At 37.6% G+C, this 14,786-nt stretch overlaps 1 protein-coding gene across 1 annotated transcript in view; it reads right to left on the reverse strand.

Annotated features, from left to right (window-relative positions):
* Positions 1–14,786, reverse strand: part of ntrk2a (neurotrophic tyrosine kinase, receptor, type 2a) — a 298,501-nt gene that overhangs the window by 260,905 nt on the left and 22,810 nt on the right. The window contains exons 2-5 of the mRNA XM_069929911.1: positions 14,032–14,106; positions 13,856–13,927; positions 6,756–6,824; positions 1,661–1,818 (exon numbers count right to left, since the gene is read on the reverse strand). Of these exons, the coding sequence (XP_069786012.1) occupies positions 1,661–1,818; positions 6,756–6,824; positions 13,856–13,927; positions 14,032–14,106 (374 nt within the window). The remainder of the gene's footprint in view (positions 1–1,660; positions 1,819–6,755; positions 6,825–13,855; positions 13,928–14,031; positions 14,107–14,786) is intronic.

Consider the following 14,786-nt stretch of genomic DNA (forward strand, 5'->3'; position numbering starts at 1 on the left):
CATACTGTAAATAATTGATTGCGAAGCATCTGCCATCTATTGCTAGGCACACCATTTCCAAATTACATAACTTATTTTTTTAAAAGAACCCTCAAAATGTATTTATTATCTGTACTTTGATTAAGTTCAAGCCAAGAAATGCAGCAAATATTTAAAGCTGATGATTCACCATCATGAGCTATCTCAGTGAGCCAAGTTCTGAGTTGAAATGTCCTCATCAGTTTCAAGGTCCCTTTGTTGTTGTGTACATAAATACACAAAATTTGTTTACTTTTGTTTGCCCATAAAAGCACATAAAGAGGGGCCACTAGTCTAGCACCCTGCCAAGAGGAGAAAGAGAAGCAAAAATGCAGTCCCTTCAGAACCAGTGTCCATGAATCACAACATCTCTTCCAATGTCACTACATCATCTCAGCTAATGCACAGCCTCTTGTCCATTCCAGCAAGGTACCAAGGCCTTTGGCTTCCAAGTCACCATCCTTGGCCTCTGGTTCCAAACCCCATAGAATTAGAAAGCTGTTAGTGTCTGAGGCTCTTGGGAGTCCTACTCATCATCAGTAGCCACACAAATCCCAGTCCCAATACCTGGTTCCCATATATCAGACTCCAGCTTGTGTAAGTCCTTTGGCCACCTTGCTGGTCCTTTCTTACCCAATGGGGTCCTCTCCCAGGCTTCTCCCTTTCGGTGGGTGGTATACTCACACTCGAGTGTCCTACGCTAGTCCACTAATTCCCCCAAAGCCTGAAATGATTGTGGTATGAGCTACCAACCATGGGAATCACAATACCGGACACAGATCTCCATAAGTTCTCCAATGTAAAAAGACTGCCAGCCCCATTCTGAAGGCCATTTAAACTTGTACATGGCCCTCAGTTTAAAGACCAGGCTATAGGACCTCACAAAGGAATCTTGGAAGATGCATCTCCCAAGTAGAGACCAGAGGCTGTACTGCCATAAGCACAGCTGCAGCAGTGTTGCCATCAGGATGGAAGCAGGTGCTGGGAACAGAGCAGTCAAAATAATGGATGTCATCCAATGCACTTTTTTTCCTGCTGATGTCCACATATTTTCCTTTTGACCCCACCATCAAAGATTTCTACCCAGATCCCAGACCAAAATGCAGACCAAGGACATATTGGTTAAGCTGTCATTCTGACCAGCTGTTGGGAATTTGTGGGGGGAGGGGGGGGATGGAGAGAGTGAGGAAGTATGTGTCATTTTAGTAAGGAATTGTCAATAAGTAAATTTGCATCTGATAACATAGGTCTTTGTGTTATCAGATATGGAGCCCTAACTCCAATTACACATTTGAGTACAAACATAGAACAAATCTTTAAATTCTTGATATGATACTTAAATATATAAGATAAAAATTTATTATTCATCAGTCCTTCTCAAAATTTTTACTGGTGGCCATTTTCAATAATGAGCATGGTATCAGAATCTAAACTGATATTAAAATAGGAGTTCTTGAGATATGTCAAAGCTTACATTATATACGCAAAACTCTTTCAACAGCTTTACTTCCTTATCATTTCCACTCCTTGGTTCTATTTCTTTCTGTTTATTCCTTTTTCTGCTTTGGTCAGATCTTACAAATTGGAGTGAGAGATTTTTTTTTTAATGCTTTTGATAGGACAAATAAGAAAATGCCAATACCACAATCTGGGATCCTCATGTGTGACAGAGTTATCCTCAAGTCATTCTCCTCGCGACATGTCAGGTTCTGAACATTCAGGGTAGCCAGCTGTTTCTGCTGCCAAATCTGGATCCATGCAATCCCACAGGAACACAGGAATGGGTTTTTTGTCAGGATTCTGCAGGGGAAAAAAATTTGGAACCTACTTTAGAATTATTGTCCAATGCAGCAGTAATTATGTAATTATCCTTGCTTCAGTTTGGTAGGAAAGAAATTTATAACACAAATAAGCCATTCAGCCATCATTTCTAAGTTATCCAAAAATAGACTCATCTATATTCTTGGTCTCAAATCTAATTTCTTGGTCCATATCCTTCTAGATCATGACTCTTGTATATTTTTTAGATGTGGTATGATGATTGCTTCCACCACCCTTTGAGGCAATGAGTTCCACACTTGCAACATTGAGTGATTTTGTATTTTAAAAACAACACTCCTCTACTCCTCCATAATTGAATTAAATTCCCCTTATTTACGACTGGGTGAATATTTTTTTCTAGTTAAAATTCAAAGGTTGATCAGGCATGACTTTTGTCACAATAGGATGGGAAAGGAAGAAATTTAACTTTATTGACTGAAGCAAATAATACAAATGAATTTAAGTCATCCTGAAAATATTCAGAGCATTTTAAGTCACAGCCAGAATATTATGTAAAGTTCTGGTTACTGGACAAGAGGAATAATTTGATAGCTCTAGCAAGTGAAGAGATTTCCACAGATGGTGCTAGGGTTGTAGAATTGAAGTCAGGACATTAAACTCTCTAGATTAGGGTTGTTTTCTTCAGAATATAAAATTAGGGAAGACATAGCCAGAATAAGCATTAATTATTGCTGTTTCTTTGTGCTGGCTCATTTAGCCATTTCCCCCACATCACTTCAGGAGGTAAATAGAAATGGATTCATACTTAAATGCATATAAAAAAAATTCAAACCCGACAATCCACTTTTAAGAGTCATCTTTAACTTCCACTGAGACCAATGCACTCAATCTTATTCCCCATCCTGGTGGAAAGTGTTTGTTCTTGGATCGGACTGGAATGTTGACTCACAGGAGACAGTGGTTGACAAGTAAGTTGAGAAACCAGTATAGTAAGGCTATGGAAATCTTAATGCAAGGAAGCCCAAGGTTTATAAAGCCACTTTCAGTACCCGACTGTAAAACAGCCTATTGTATTCCTATGCAGCTGTCGAGTGGCCACCTGAAATTGGAGAACCCAGCCAGGAGGTTTACCTACCCAACCCTTCTCCTGTAGGTATAATATCCTGCTCCAATAATTCCCCCGTTGCACCTGAAAGCAGCTGAGGCAAAGCTGTGAGCAGTTTTCAGGTACCTAGCAGCGGGCAGGCTGTTGACAGTCAGCTGGAGACCCGCTGACAGCCCCGCTGCCGAAACCTACCTTCCCCGCTGTGGACACCCATCCTCCCTGCTGCCTGACAGTCCCCTGGTGTGGAACTATGGGGCTGGGGCAGCTGACAGGGGACTACAGGGCTGGGGCGGCTGGCGGGGGAGTACGGGGCTTACACACGCACAGAAAATCCCGCTAAATTTAAAAGGTGAGAGCTTTCAATAAGTCAGGAATCTGGGGGATGGCCGCCCTAGCCCCGTACCCCCCCCCGCCTTTTTCCCCAGCCCCATACTTCCCCCCCCTCCAGCTGCCCCAGCCCCATACTTCCCCCCCCTCCGGCTGCCCCAGCCCCGTACTTCCCCCCAGCCGCCCCAGCCCCAAACTCCCCTCCGCCGCTCCAGCCCCATACTTTCCCCCCAGTCCCGTACTCCCCCACCGGACACCACAGCCCTGTACTCCCTCCCCTGCTGGCTACTCCAGCCCCGTACTCCCTCCCCCGCTGGCCGCCCAAGCCCCCTACTCCCTCCCTCGCTGGCCGCCCAAGCCCCGAACTCCCTCCCCCGCTGGCCGCCCAATGCCCGTACTCCCTCCCTCGTCGGCCAGCTGCCCCAGCCCTGCAGTCCTGCACCGGGGTGCTTCAGGCAGCGGGGAGAGGGCTGTCAGGCAGCGGGGAGGCGAGCTGTCAGGCTGCTGCCCCTGCTCGGAACCAGCGTTTGCTCTGTTGCTTCTAACCTTTCAGATGGCAGAACACCTCCTTCAGTGCTGCCACCTGAATGACTCTTCACAAACACTTGCAGCCTGCTCCGGAGCTGCATTCTCCAGGCAATTCCACCTGAAAGCAGCTTAAATGTGGCTGGAGGACTATCTTCATGGACCTTGAATTAAAATTAGACAGTATCCTGGCATGACTGTCCTCTGATATATAGAAATCACCCCTGTCTTCAAGATAAGAATGACAACGAATTTTACCGACCAAACTTGATTCGTCAAACATCGACGAATGGAAATTGACCGGAAATTCAACATGTGACTAACAATTTTAATCTTCAATGTGATCATACAGTGAGGAAACAAATGGTAAAACTAAACAAAAATGGGAACAAGATTTAAATATAAAGATAAAAAAGGAAACATGGGAGAAATTATGTTCTGGAACGATGAGAAATACAATAAATACGAGACTACGTATGATACAATATAATTGGTTACACAGACTATACATTACACCGCAAAAGTTAAATAAATGGGACCCAACAGTATCTGATAGATGTTTTCGATGTAAAAAAGAAAGGGGAACAACAATTCATGCAATCTGGACATGTGAGAGAGTAGAAAAATTTTGGGATGATCTCAATCAGATATTAAATAAAATAACAGAAAACAATATACCAAAGAATCCAGAGATCTTTCTCCTAAGTAACATAAAAAATAAAGAATTTGGAATTGACTTGGAGGATGCACAAAAAAGATTTGTTAAGATAGCCCTAGCCGTAGCAAAAAAATGTATTATGTCAACCTGGAAATTGGAAGATAATTTGAAAATACAACAATGGTATATAGAAATGAATAAATGTATCCCATTAGAAAAAATAACATATAGTTTAAGAAATAATATTGAAATAGTCGAACAAGTATGGGAGCCTTATATTAAATACAATAGCGAAAACCTACCGGGAACAAACATTACCTAAGTTGATGGAAGGAGAAGAAAAGAAAAGAATGGACTCAGTAGAATTTCTGGTGTATTTTTGTTGAATGACAACATTGTCTGACTGGCTTAATGCAACCTAGATTGTATACCTAAAATGGATGAGGGGGGGGGGTGGGGGGGTGGCTTAGGAGGAGGGAGGGGGGGGAGAAAAAGTCACTGTATATGTGTGAAAAAGAAAAAGTGTATATCATGGCTAACGTGATTTATGGTGTGAAAAATAAAAAATTAAATAAAAAAAATGTGATCATACAGTGACCCCCAAAACCCTCTCTTACTACATAAATCCCTAAAGCTTAGGCCACCAACATACTCTACAAGTAGAACTTGTTGTATTTGAGAATGTACTAGGTGTAAAAATGTTCCATTGATTAGCTTTTAAATTCCACACAGAGCAAATCAAATAGTTTATAATCAAATTATGGGCAGACATTAATAAAGATCTGATTGGCCAACAGCCAATATAAAACCCACACTGGAAACCAAGTTGCATTCAGTCTTCGAACCTTTCACAGCTTAACACAAAATCATCTGCTGGAACAGCAGACAGACCAACAAGTCCAAAGGAAATCTGTAATACTTTTAAATAGGAAAAAATGAAATGAATTCTCATAATCTAGTGCTGCTAATCTACTCCATTGCAACTACTATAGTCTATCAGCAGCTCTTTTGATGCTCATCTCTACTTAATACTCAAATTCAATTGAGTAAAAGTTACATATCACATGTAATTTTTTATTTATCAATATAGTGAATAAATATTTTTGCCTAATTAGAATGGACTCATAATGTAAGGAAGAAAAGCTTGAACAATTAAAATAGTTCATTTTATGAAAATAGAAATTGTGATACAGAAGCAAACATCCAAACCTTGGTGCTAACAAGTTAAATTTCTGCTCTCATTAATTTAAATTATATATATTTATCTCCTAATATTCAAAAGTTCTAAAAAGGACCTCTAACTAAATATATGTTTCTATTTCAGGTATAAAAGTGTAAGAAGTAACAATCATCTCAGGAACTAAATTACTAAAAAGTATTAAAAGTTTATTCAATCAAATGAGTTAACTTTTATTGATATTTATTATAACACAATGCTTTGATATCAAATGTAAACAGTTCTTGAAGTCTGTTTTAAAATTAATTTAAATTAAATTAATTTTTAAAAAGATTAGCTATATGACAGTTTATCTCAACATAATGTGCCATTTCAACATTTGATGTTTTTCATTCATACCAGACTTTCCAATGGTGACTCATCACCTAAAATTGGCTATTTTAAATATGTATTATTGCAAAATTGGGTAACTACACACTTCGGACTGATCACTGTGGCAATTTTAAAACAAATTACATCATCAGAAAATAATTGCATCAAATATACTAAGGAAGTCAAGTATAAAACTTGAATCAGTAGAGCAACAGGCTGACTTAATGCTTTGATGGTCTCTGTGCCCCAAGGTAATGGAATATTAAGAAAGGCTGTAACAGGGAAGGTAGGATTAGTCAAGTGTTCTCACTACTCATGAACTCCTGGAGCCATTCTATTTTCTGTTATAATTGGAACAGAGAATTTCAACAGTTCAATAATCACTTTTGATTAAAGTACATATAGCTACTCCATAGTAGAAGTTATTTTAAAAAATTATAATTCCTATAAGGTTACAAAAGACTAGAAACTAAAATGCTACAAAATCATCTGATTAATTTGGAGAAAAAAAATCTTTATATCCTTTGTTTAGCCAGAAACATCAACTTTTCAAAATAAACAGATCATCACCCTCATTGAAGTACTGTACCGGACAATATAATTGCAATTCAATGTGCTAAATTTTTGAATGGTAATAGCACAAAGCATAATTTCTGTTCTATATCCATTAATACAATTGTACAATCAATTCACCTTACAATTCAGTTCTGTCAAAGTGCTGGAGGCCCAGTTAAAATTTTGGTACTTAAAAGCTCTCTTTTTTTTCTAAATATTTATGAAATGCTACCTACAAATGAGTCAGGTTCAGATAGCGAAAAGGTTTCCATGACAAGCTTGAAAACCTGTTGTTGGCAAGGTTGCTGTAATTAAAAAAAAAATGAGAGTCAGTTGTTACAAATATACATGTTGGAAATAGTAGACCATAAATTACTACTGTAAATTGTATCAACATTAATGCTTGACATTTTCTGATATTTATTTGACCATTCTTTAAAAACACAATATGTCATTTTATTGTACTCTTTACAGTTTTGTTAAAATAATGGACAGAAGAATGTTCAAAATAATTTCAATAATAATGCAACTAGTCTTTACAGGCTAATACAAACTGTGGAAAAGTAATTAAACACAATATATTTTAAAAGTATTAATAATTACATTGTACCAGAAAGTGAATATATGATTTGACTTTTGAGAATTGGACAACACACAATGTTTTCATTTACAAATTGAATGGGAATTTGATAAAATCTTGGAATTAGACTAGTATAACCAGTGGGAATTATGTTTTTAAAGTAAACAAATATGAATATATATATATATATACACACACACATACACACACACACACACACACACACACATATATATACACACACACATACACACACACACACACACACACATATATACACACACACATATATATATACATATATATATTATATATACATATATATATATTATATATACATATATATATTATATATACATATATATATTATATATACATATATATATTATATATACATATATATATTATATATACATATATATACATATATATATTATATATACATATATATACATATATATATTATATATACATATATATACATATATATATTATATATACATATATATATATACATATATATATATACATATATATATTATATATACATATATACATATATATACATATATATACATATATATATATATATATATATACTTCGTCCGCGAAGCCAAGCCAAAGATATATACATATATATATATATATATATAGAGGGAGAGGAAAGGAGAGGGAGGGAGAGTTGTAGAGGAAGGGGGAGGGATATAGGGAGAGGGTGAGGGGAAGAGGAGAAGGAGAGGGAGAGGGGAAGGAGAGGGAGAAGAAAGGAGAGGGAGGGAGAGTTGTCGAGGTGGATATATAAAGGTAGATATCTTTGATTTTGAAGATGGAAACATTCTGATGAGAGTTTAACTGCAGAAATACAAGTACAATTTTTAATGGACAGATGCACCAAATTTCTGAATTGCCACAGCCACACAGGTACATAAAACTACAATAGCATAAATTAGATTACATAATATGCAAGAGAGAGAGAAAGAGATTATAAATATAAAAGAATAGATAAATAAATATTCATTGAGCAGTTAGTGCAAGAAAAAAAAAGAAATTTCAATAGTGTAAAGAGATCATTTTCATGGTTGGTATTGAGGTCAAATAGCCTGATAGGTCAAATAGGTTCAAGAGCCTGATAGCTGTTGGAAAAAAACCTTGAACCTGGGGGGTGCTGGACTTCACACTTCTGTATCTTCTGCCTTAAGACAGCAGCGAGAAGAGATTGTAATCAGGGGTATTTATGAAGTTCACTGCCTTTTTGACTTAATGTCTCAAATAAATGAATTTAATGAAGAGGTTGTGATGGACTTTGCTATGTTCCTGGGCACCCAAATGATCAAATCAAGCAGTAATGCAACCAGTCAGTATACTTTCCATATTCCATCTATAGAAGTTTGATAGAGTATTTGACAGCATACCAAATCTCCTCAGACTTGTTAAAAATAGAGACCTTGATGTGCCTTCTCCACATTGCCTCAATATTCAGGTTTGAGGAGAGATCCTCCAATATGTGAACTCCCAATAATTTGAAGCTATTAACCTTCTCTACTACCATGCTGTTCTTCTGGCCTCACTTTAATAAAGTCCACAAAAATCTCGTTAAGAGCAAGATTATTGTTCTGGTCATCACCCAATCAGATTCTCAATCTCTATTTTTTTATTCTGACTCATCATTATCTGTTATTCAACCATCAACAGTGATGTCATCGGAGAATTTATAGATTGCATTGGAGCCAAACTTGGCCATGCGATCATCAGTGTGTAGGGAATATTATGTGACTTAAGTGTGTAGCCTTGAGGTGTGTTGTTGGTCAGTATTCCAAAGTCAAAAAATGGTCAAATTACTGGACCTCGGAGAAGTGAGAGAGAGCATTTAATTGAAGTATGCAAGATGCTGGTGAGTCTTGACAGGGTGGATATGGAGAGGATGTTTATCTTAGGATGAATCTCGAAATAAGGGACCACTCAGTTAAGCAAGAGATGAGACAAAATATTTTATCTCAATTGTTCATAAGTCATTGAAACTCTACCACAAATGGCAATGGAAGTAGTCATTACATATATTTTTACGCTGGAGGTACATAAATACCTCATAAGTGAAGGGCTGAAAGGATATCACAGATAAAATGGGAATGCAGAATTGAGATTGCAATCAGATCAGATATGAAGTTATTGAGTGATGGAAAAATTTAACGAGCCAAATTCCAATTTGTGTACTTGTGTGACTTACTGATATTTCTATTTTTTGCCATGGTTACTAACACTTTCTTGCTCTCTTCCCCAAATTGGCAGTTTATTATTCACCCAGTTTTATAAACGACAAACTGTGAATAGAAAGGCCAACGCAGGAGTTCCTGACAGAATACATTGCTCCTGGGTACTGCATTCAAACACCCCATGCCTCTTCTGAAGGGAGGGATGCCTCTGACAGAGAAATCAATTCTCAGAGGCTTCTCTTGCCAAAGGATGACAAGACAGCTGACCTCATTGAACCAGACATCTTCCTGCTAAAGTCCAAAATTACTCTGACAAATTTTGGCCATTCTGCAGGGAAATCCTGGTGCTTCCTGAACTACTAACTCCCCACATAACTCTCAGTATCTTTGGGATATCTTCACCCAAACTTGCTGATTAGAATTCAGTAGGATTTTGATGACCACACTCTGCAGCTAATCTCTCATTGTTTAATTGTATGATTAATTTGAATTGTCCTGAATGTTTCTGAATGTGATGGATTATCAAAAAAATGTTTATTCAACAGTTGTCAGTTCTTGGGAATAGCTTCTAAAAGCTTTTCACTCCCAGGTTCCGACAAGATGAACAATTTTTTTATTGGGTGTGAGCGGTAAACATGCGTGGGTTACCACTGTCAAGAAATCGTGGGTAAATATCCTCAGAAATGCCTGATCATGGAATGCCTTGGTTTCAGTAATACTGGATTAAACACTGATAAATTACAAAGAATGTTATAGTACAGGGTCAGGCTACTTAATCCAAAACACAATCTTGCAGCTATTTCATCTCACTCTATGCCCCTTTCCAAACTGTTTAAACCTATAGAAAAATAAGAGAACTGGAAATCTGTGCACCATGCAAACTATTAGCCACTTAGAATGATGTTACATAACTATTGTTGATGACAGAGATTCTATTACACCTTATGAGAACTTAGATACATGCCATGATGCTGTGACACAAAGTCAGGTATATATGTGTAGGACTGATGTCTCATCCTACCTCCCTACATTCACAATGCACAGGTAATTCATTACATCATCATTGTCTGTGCAGAGGTCCCAATGAGGGACTTCTAGTAAAAATTCCAAAAGGTTAGAATTTATTTTTCTCAAGTGAATTACCTTCCCTTGGGGTTGAGGATAATCTTATTGTACAGCTGACATTAGAATACATTTCCCTTTTTCTCTACCCTCCTGTGCAATGAGTTTAACCCCGCATATATTTACATTGTGAAAGTCAGTCCACTGACAGTCAAATGAGACAACTTCAAATGCCTCACCAGCAGTTCTTGTCTCACTGCTTCACTCTCCAACACAGGCTGAGGACTGACTGCAACACCTTCACAGCTGAGAGTTTATCAGCCATAAAAATTGTAATAATAGCTTCCTCTTTGATCCAAGTCTAAGTTTCACTCTTCCCCTCCCCACCTGGCTTGAGTACCTATGACATCAGCCATTTTCCTCTCACCTCTCTTGGGACCAATGCCTTGAAATCGACTTTGATCATCTAAATTTAATTCAATATCCAGTGAAGAAATACTTTCAGAAATTTTTTTTAAACATTGTATTGTAACTGAGTTTTACGAACAGCTTTGCTGTAAGACTTGCCAATTGTAATCTATGAAATAAGCCAATTTGGTAAACTGCCCCATGAGCAATATCTGCAACTGATACACGCAAAGGAGATGTTGAATTAATGCAATGTGGGGAAGTATGTTAAATAATTTCTTGTGTGCCTTTCCTAAAGTAAGGGAGGTGCTGATGCTGTTATCACAAAAGATTATAAAACATTGGATAGTATAAACATTGTAAAATAAGTTGTATGAGGATTATACACAGAATTGCTAAGTCATCAGGCCCAAATGAAAGCTATCTCAAAAAACAATTCTTCGATTACAATGTTGCAAGCCTTTACGATACCATGAATGGTGCAAGATGATTTAGGATTGAGAAAAATCTCCAGTTGTTTGAGAAGGGAGAAAGGAATTAACTGTGTAATTAAATACCTGGGATGAGAAAATTATTGTAATGAGCAATATATACCTTCATTTGTAAAGGCACAAACTAGCCAAAGACAGTCTAAATAGATTTTCTAAGAAAGATCATGTCAATTAACATGAATTCTCTGAACAGGAAACAAAGAAGTTTGATGAGATCAGAGTTTTTTGGTACATTAAAATATATTAATATACATAGACTTTAGCAAGATTTTAACAAAGTCCCACCAGGCAGGCTGGTTTTAAAAAAAGTAAACCCTCATGTGATGTAATCATCACATGCTTGTGAGGTGGCACAGTTGCGTACCAGTTAGCACAAAACTGATACAGTGCCAGCAGTCAGGGCTGGGGTACAAATTCTGTGCCGTCTCCAAGGAGTTTGTACATTCTTCCCATGTCTGTATTGGTCTTTCCCAGGGATGTGGGTTTTCTCCCACCCTTCAAAACGTACCAGGGGTGTAAGTCAATTGGGTATAATTGTGCAGCACAGGCTGGTGGACCAAATGGGCCTGTTACCCTGCTGTATATCTAAATTTAAATTTAATGGTGAATTAAATCCAAATTTGTTTCAGTGGTAGAATGCAAAGTGCTACGGTTCTCAGGGTTTTTGAAATGGAAGGCTGTTGCCACTATAGTTCCTCAAGCTTTTGTACCTGGTCCCTTATTTTTTTTATAACAATTCTTTAGATCATAAGGGCAGAGGAACTAATTAGAATGTTTGCTGATGGATGGGTTAGTTGATAGGTCGAAGATTGCAAGGAATGTGCATTAACTGGGAAGATATTGAGTGGTGTGGAAGAACAGAAAAACATTGGTGTAGAAAACCACAGATCCTAACCTAAACGACAAATCAAAAAGGTAGTCAAAAAGGCCCGGAATATGTTTTCCATGACTAACTGAAGATTAGAACATAAAAGCAAGACACCGATGCTGGGTGAAAAATCAAAAATCTGGAAAGCTGAAAGAAAAACAGAAAATGCTTGAAACATCTTTTCAGAGAGAAAAAAAAAACAATATTTAAGTAAAAATTTTCACAAAGGTTCTTTCGACTTCTCTTTCCACAGATGCTGCCAAATCTGGTGAATAGTTTCAGCATTTTCTAAGATGAGACTGGAACAATAACCCTGAGTAATATGTTCATTTCTTGTCTCCACATTACTGTACTAGAGAGGATAAGAACAGATTCTGCAAAGGTGAATAAGGACCTGGAAAATTGTAACTTAATGGAAATGTGATTAAAGATCTAAAATGATGAGGGGCCAGGTAGAGTCAATAAAAAGAATTGCATTCCCTCAGTTGAGAGGTCAGAAACCAAAGGCAAGAATTTGAAGAAATTGGTATGGGAATGTGGGATGGGGAACAAATTCATCCAGATCTGAAACTCACAGGAAAGTTATTTCTCAACTGATAGAATGGCCTCCTCTTTGTCAGAGATTTTCAGTGATCAATGGATGAGAGAATTATGCATGATGAGGGAAAGGTTTACTTCTTCAAGTTCAAAGGCATGGATACAGAAGTGTGCCAGCTTTCTACAGAACAAGAAGTGCTTCTGTAAAAGCATTTTTACTGTTTCTGTCTTTGACATACTCTATTCAACAAACAAACCATCTATATGCATGTTCAATGTTCAACTTGCTTTGGTAATCTGTTTTTAAGTATTATTTTAATCAAAAATGGAATTAACAATGGATTTTCTGAAAATATACAGCAAGTGAATCAATCTCCGGTAGAAAATAATGTAATAAAGTTTGTGGAGTGATCTGGTGGAAGTGGAACCATCCACTAGTCTACACGTTAAAAAATTCAATTTCAAACAACTGACCCAAGTAAAGAAGCAAGAGATTTTAATATACTACATAAGATGTTAAGAAAACCTAGCCATTAACTTGCATGTCTTTTTATGATATCTGTAGTAATTTTGACCAGGAAATCTATAGTGAAATGCGGAAGATAACCTGCAAAACCCCTACAGAAAGATGACAGTAATCCTTGACTCCTTGATATTCATCATTCCCTGCTGGATATCGAGATAGCTCATCAAGAGTTAGGAATTTGTTAGGCAAGATAACTTCATGTTTGAGAAGTGACTGGGGTGGACATGGAATTCTCCATCTAACTGCCACAGTCAAGTTGAAAAATCCCATTTGAAACAACTGACATAGGTGTTTGAAACCTACTAATCACCTGAGTCTGTCTCCCAACTCCACCCTTTATGCCCTCTAACTGTTCATCATCCTTTGCCCCTACCTGCTTCACCAATCCCAATATCCCCTCCACTCTCTCCTCCTCCTTATACTCGCTATCTCCCCTCTCCTCGATCAACCCAAAACATCGACGATTCTCTTTCTCACACTGAAGCTACTTGGCCTGCTGAGTTTCACAAGCTGATTGTTTTAATTTTTTTTTACCCAAATAAAGAGGTAATCATAAAACTCTGCTCAAACTTGTGGAGTAAGTATTATCATGGGTGTGAAGTGCATGAAGACAGATGGAAATAAAAAATTGCATTGAAAAGAAAAAAGTCTTACATGTACTGGAGACGAGGATTATTGAGAAACCCCTGCCGTGAAATAAATGTCAATCCACAATTAACCAAAGTCCTGGAAAATAAAGTAGATAAATTACATTTCAATACATAAATATTTCATAAACAGCTTTCAAATATCTAGCTAATGCAATAATCTAACATATTTGAAATACTCACAGATTTCTTAGGCCAGTGTATGGTTCCACGTCATGATCATTGATACCTGACAGGTTTGGTTGATTTGCAATGTAGCTGTTAAACAAGAAATAACCAGGGATTATTTATAAGTTCTGAAACCAAGCATTTTATCAGGTGACTTGCTTTCTCTTAACTTGATCACTGACTCAATTTTGTTTTAAACACTTGTGGTGCGCTGTTAGACGGAATCAGATACACACAAGGTAAAGACTAAACAACAGGCTTTAATCCACAAAAACCTCCAGAGCCTGCAGCAACTCAGTGTGAGGCCTCGGGAGGTCAGCGCAGGCTTATATCCCGGAGGGTGATTGACACCCTACCGGGTGGGGCTTGATCCATTCATCCCAAGTGATTGGCAGCCGGCCAGGTGTTGTCCTGTCCCCTTACAGTCCTGCAGGTACAGAGGTTTCCCCCTGCAGAAGGCTGGTGGTGTACCGCCACAACACTTTAGGACAAAACTTTTAAAAAAGATTTGGTCCATAGGAACATTTCTGGTTCAAGACTGTTTTTACAAATATGGTGCAATGTGATATTTTAACAGGGATACTAACATTCTAAAATAAAATGCCCAACACTAACCAAGTAAAAAGTGTAAATTTATTTTAATGTAGAAACTAATTTAACAGCTCCATGAACTTGTCCTGATGTTAGGTGCACACTGGTTGCTTGCTTAGTGCTCAGGATGTCTTCCAGCAGCACCAGTGGAGTCAGCACTGAATGACACGTGGACAGCA

The sequence above is a fragment of the Narcine bancroftii genome, chromosome 1 (genome assembly GCF_036971445.1).
Source record: "Narcine bancroftii isolate sNarBan1 chromosome 1, sNarBan1.hap1, whole genome shotgun sequence".
Lineage (NCBI taxonomy): Eukaryota > Metazoa > Chordata > Chondrichthyes > Torpediniformes > Narcinidae > Narcine > Narcine bancroftii.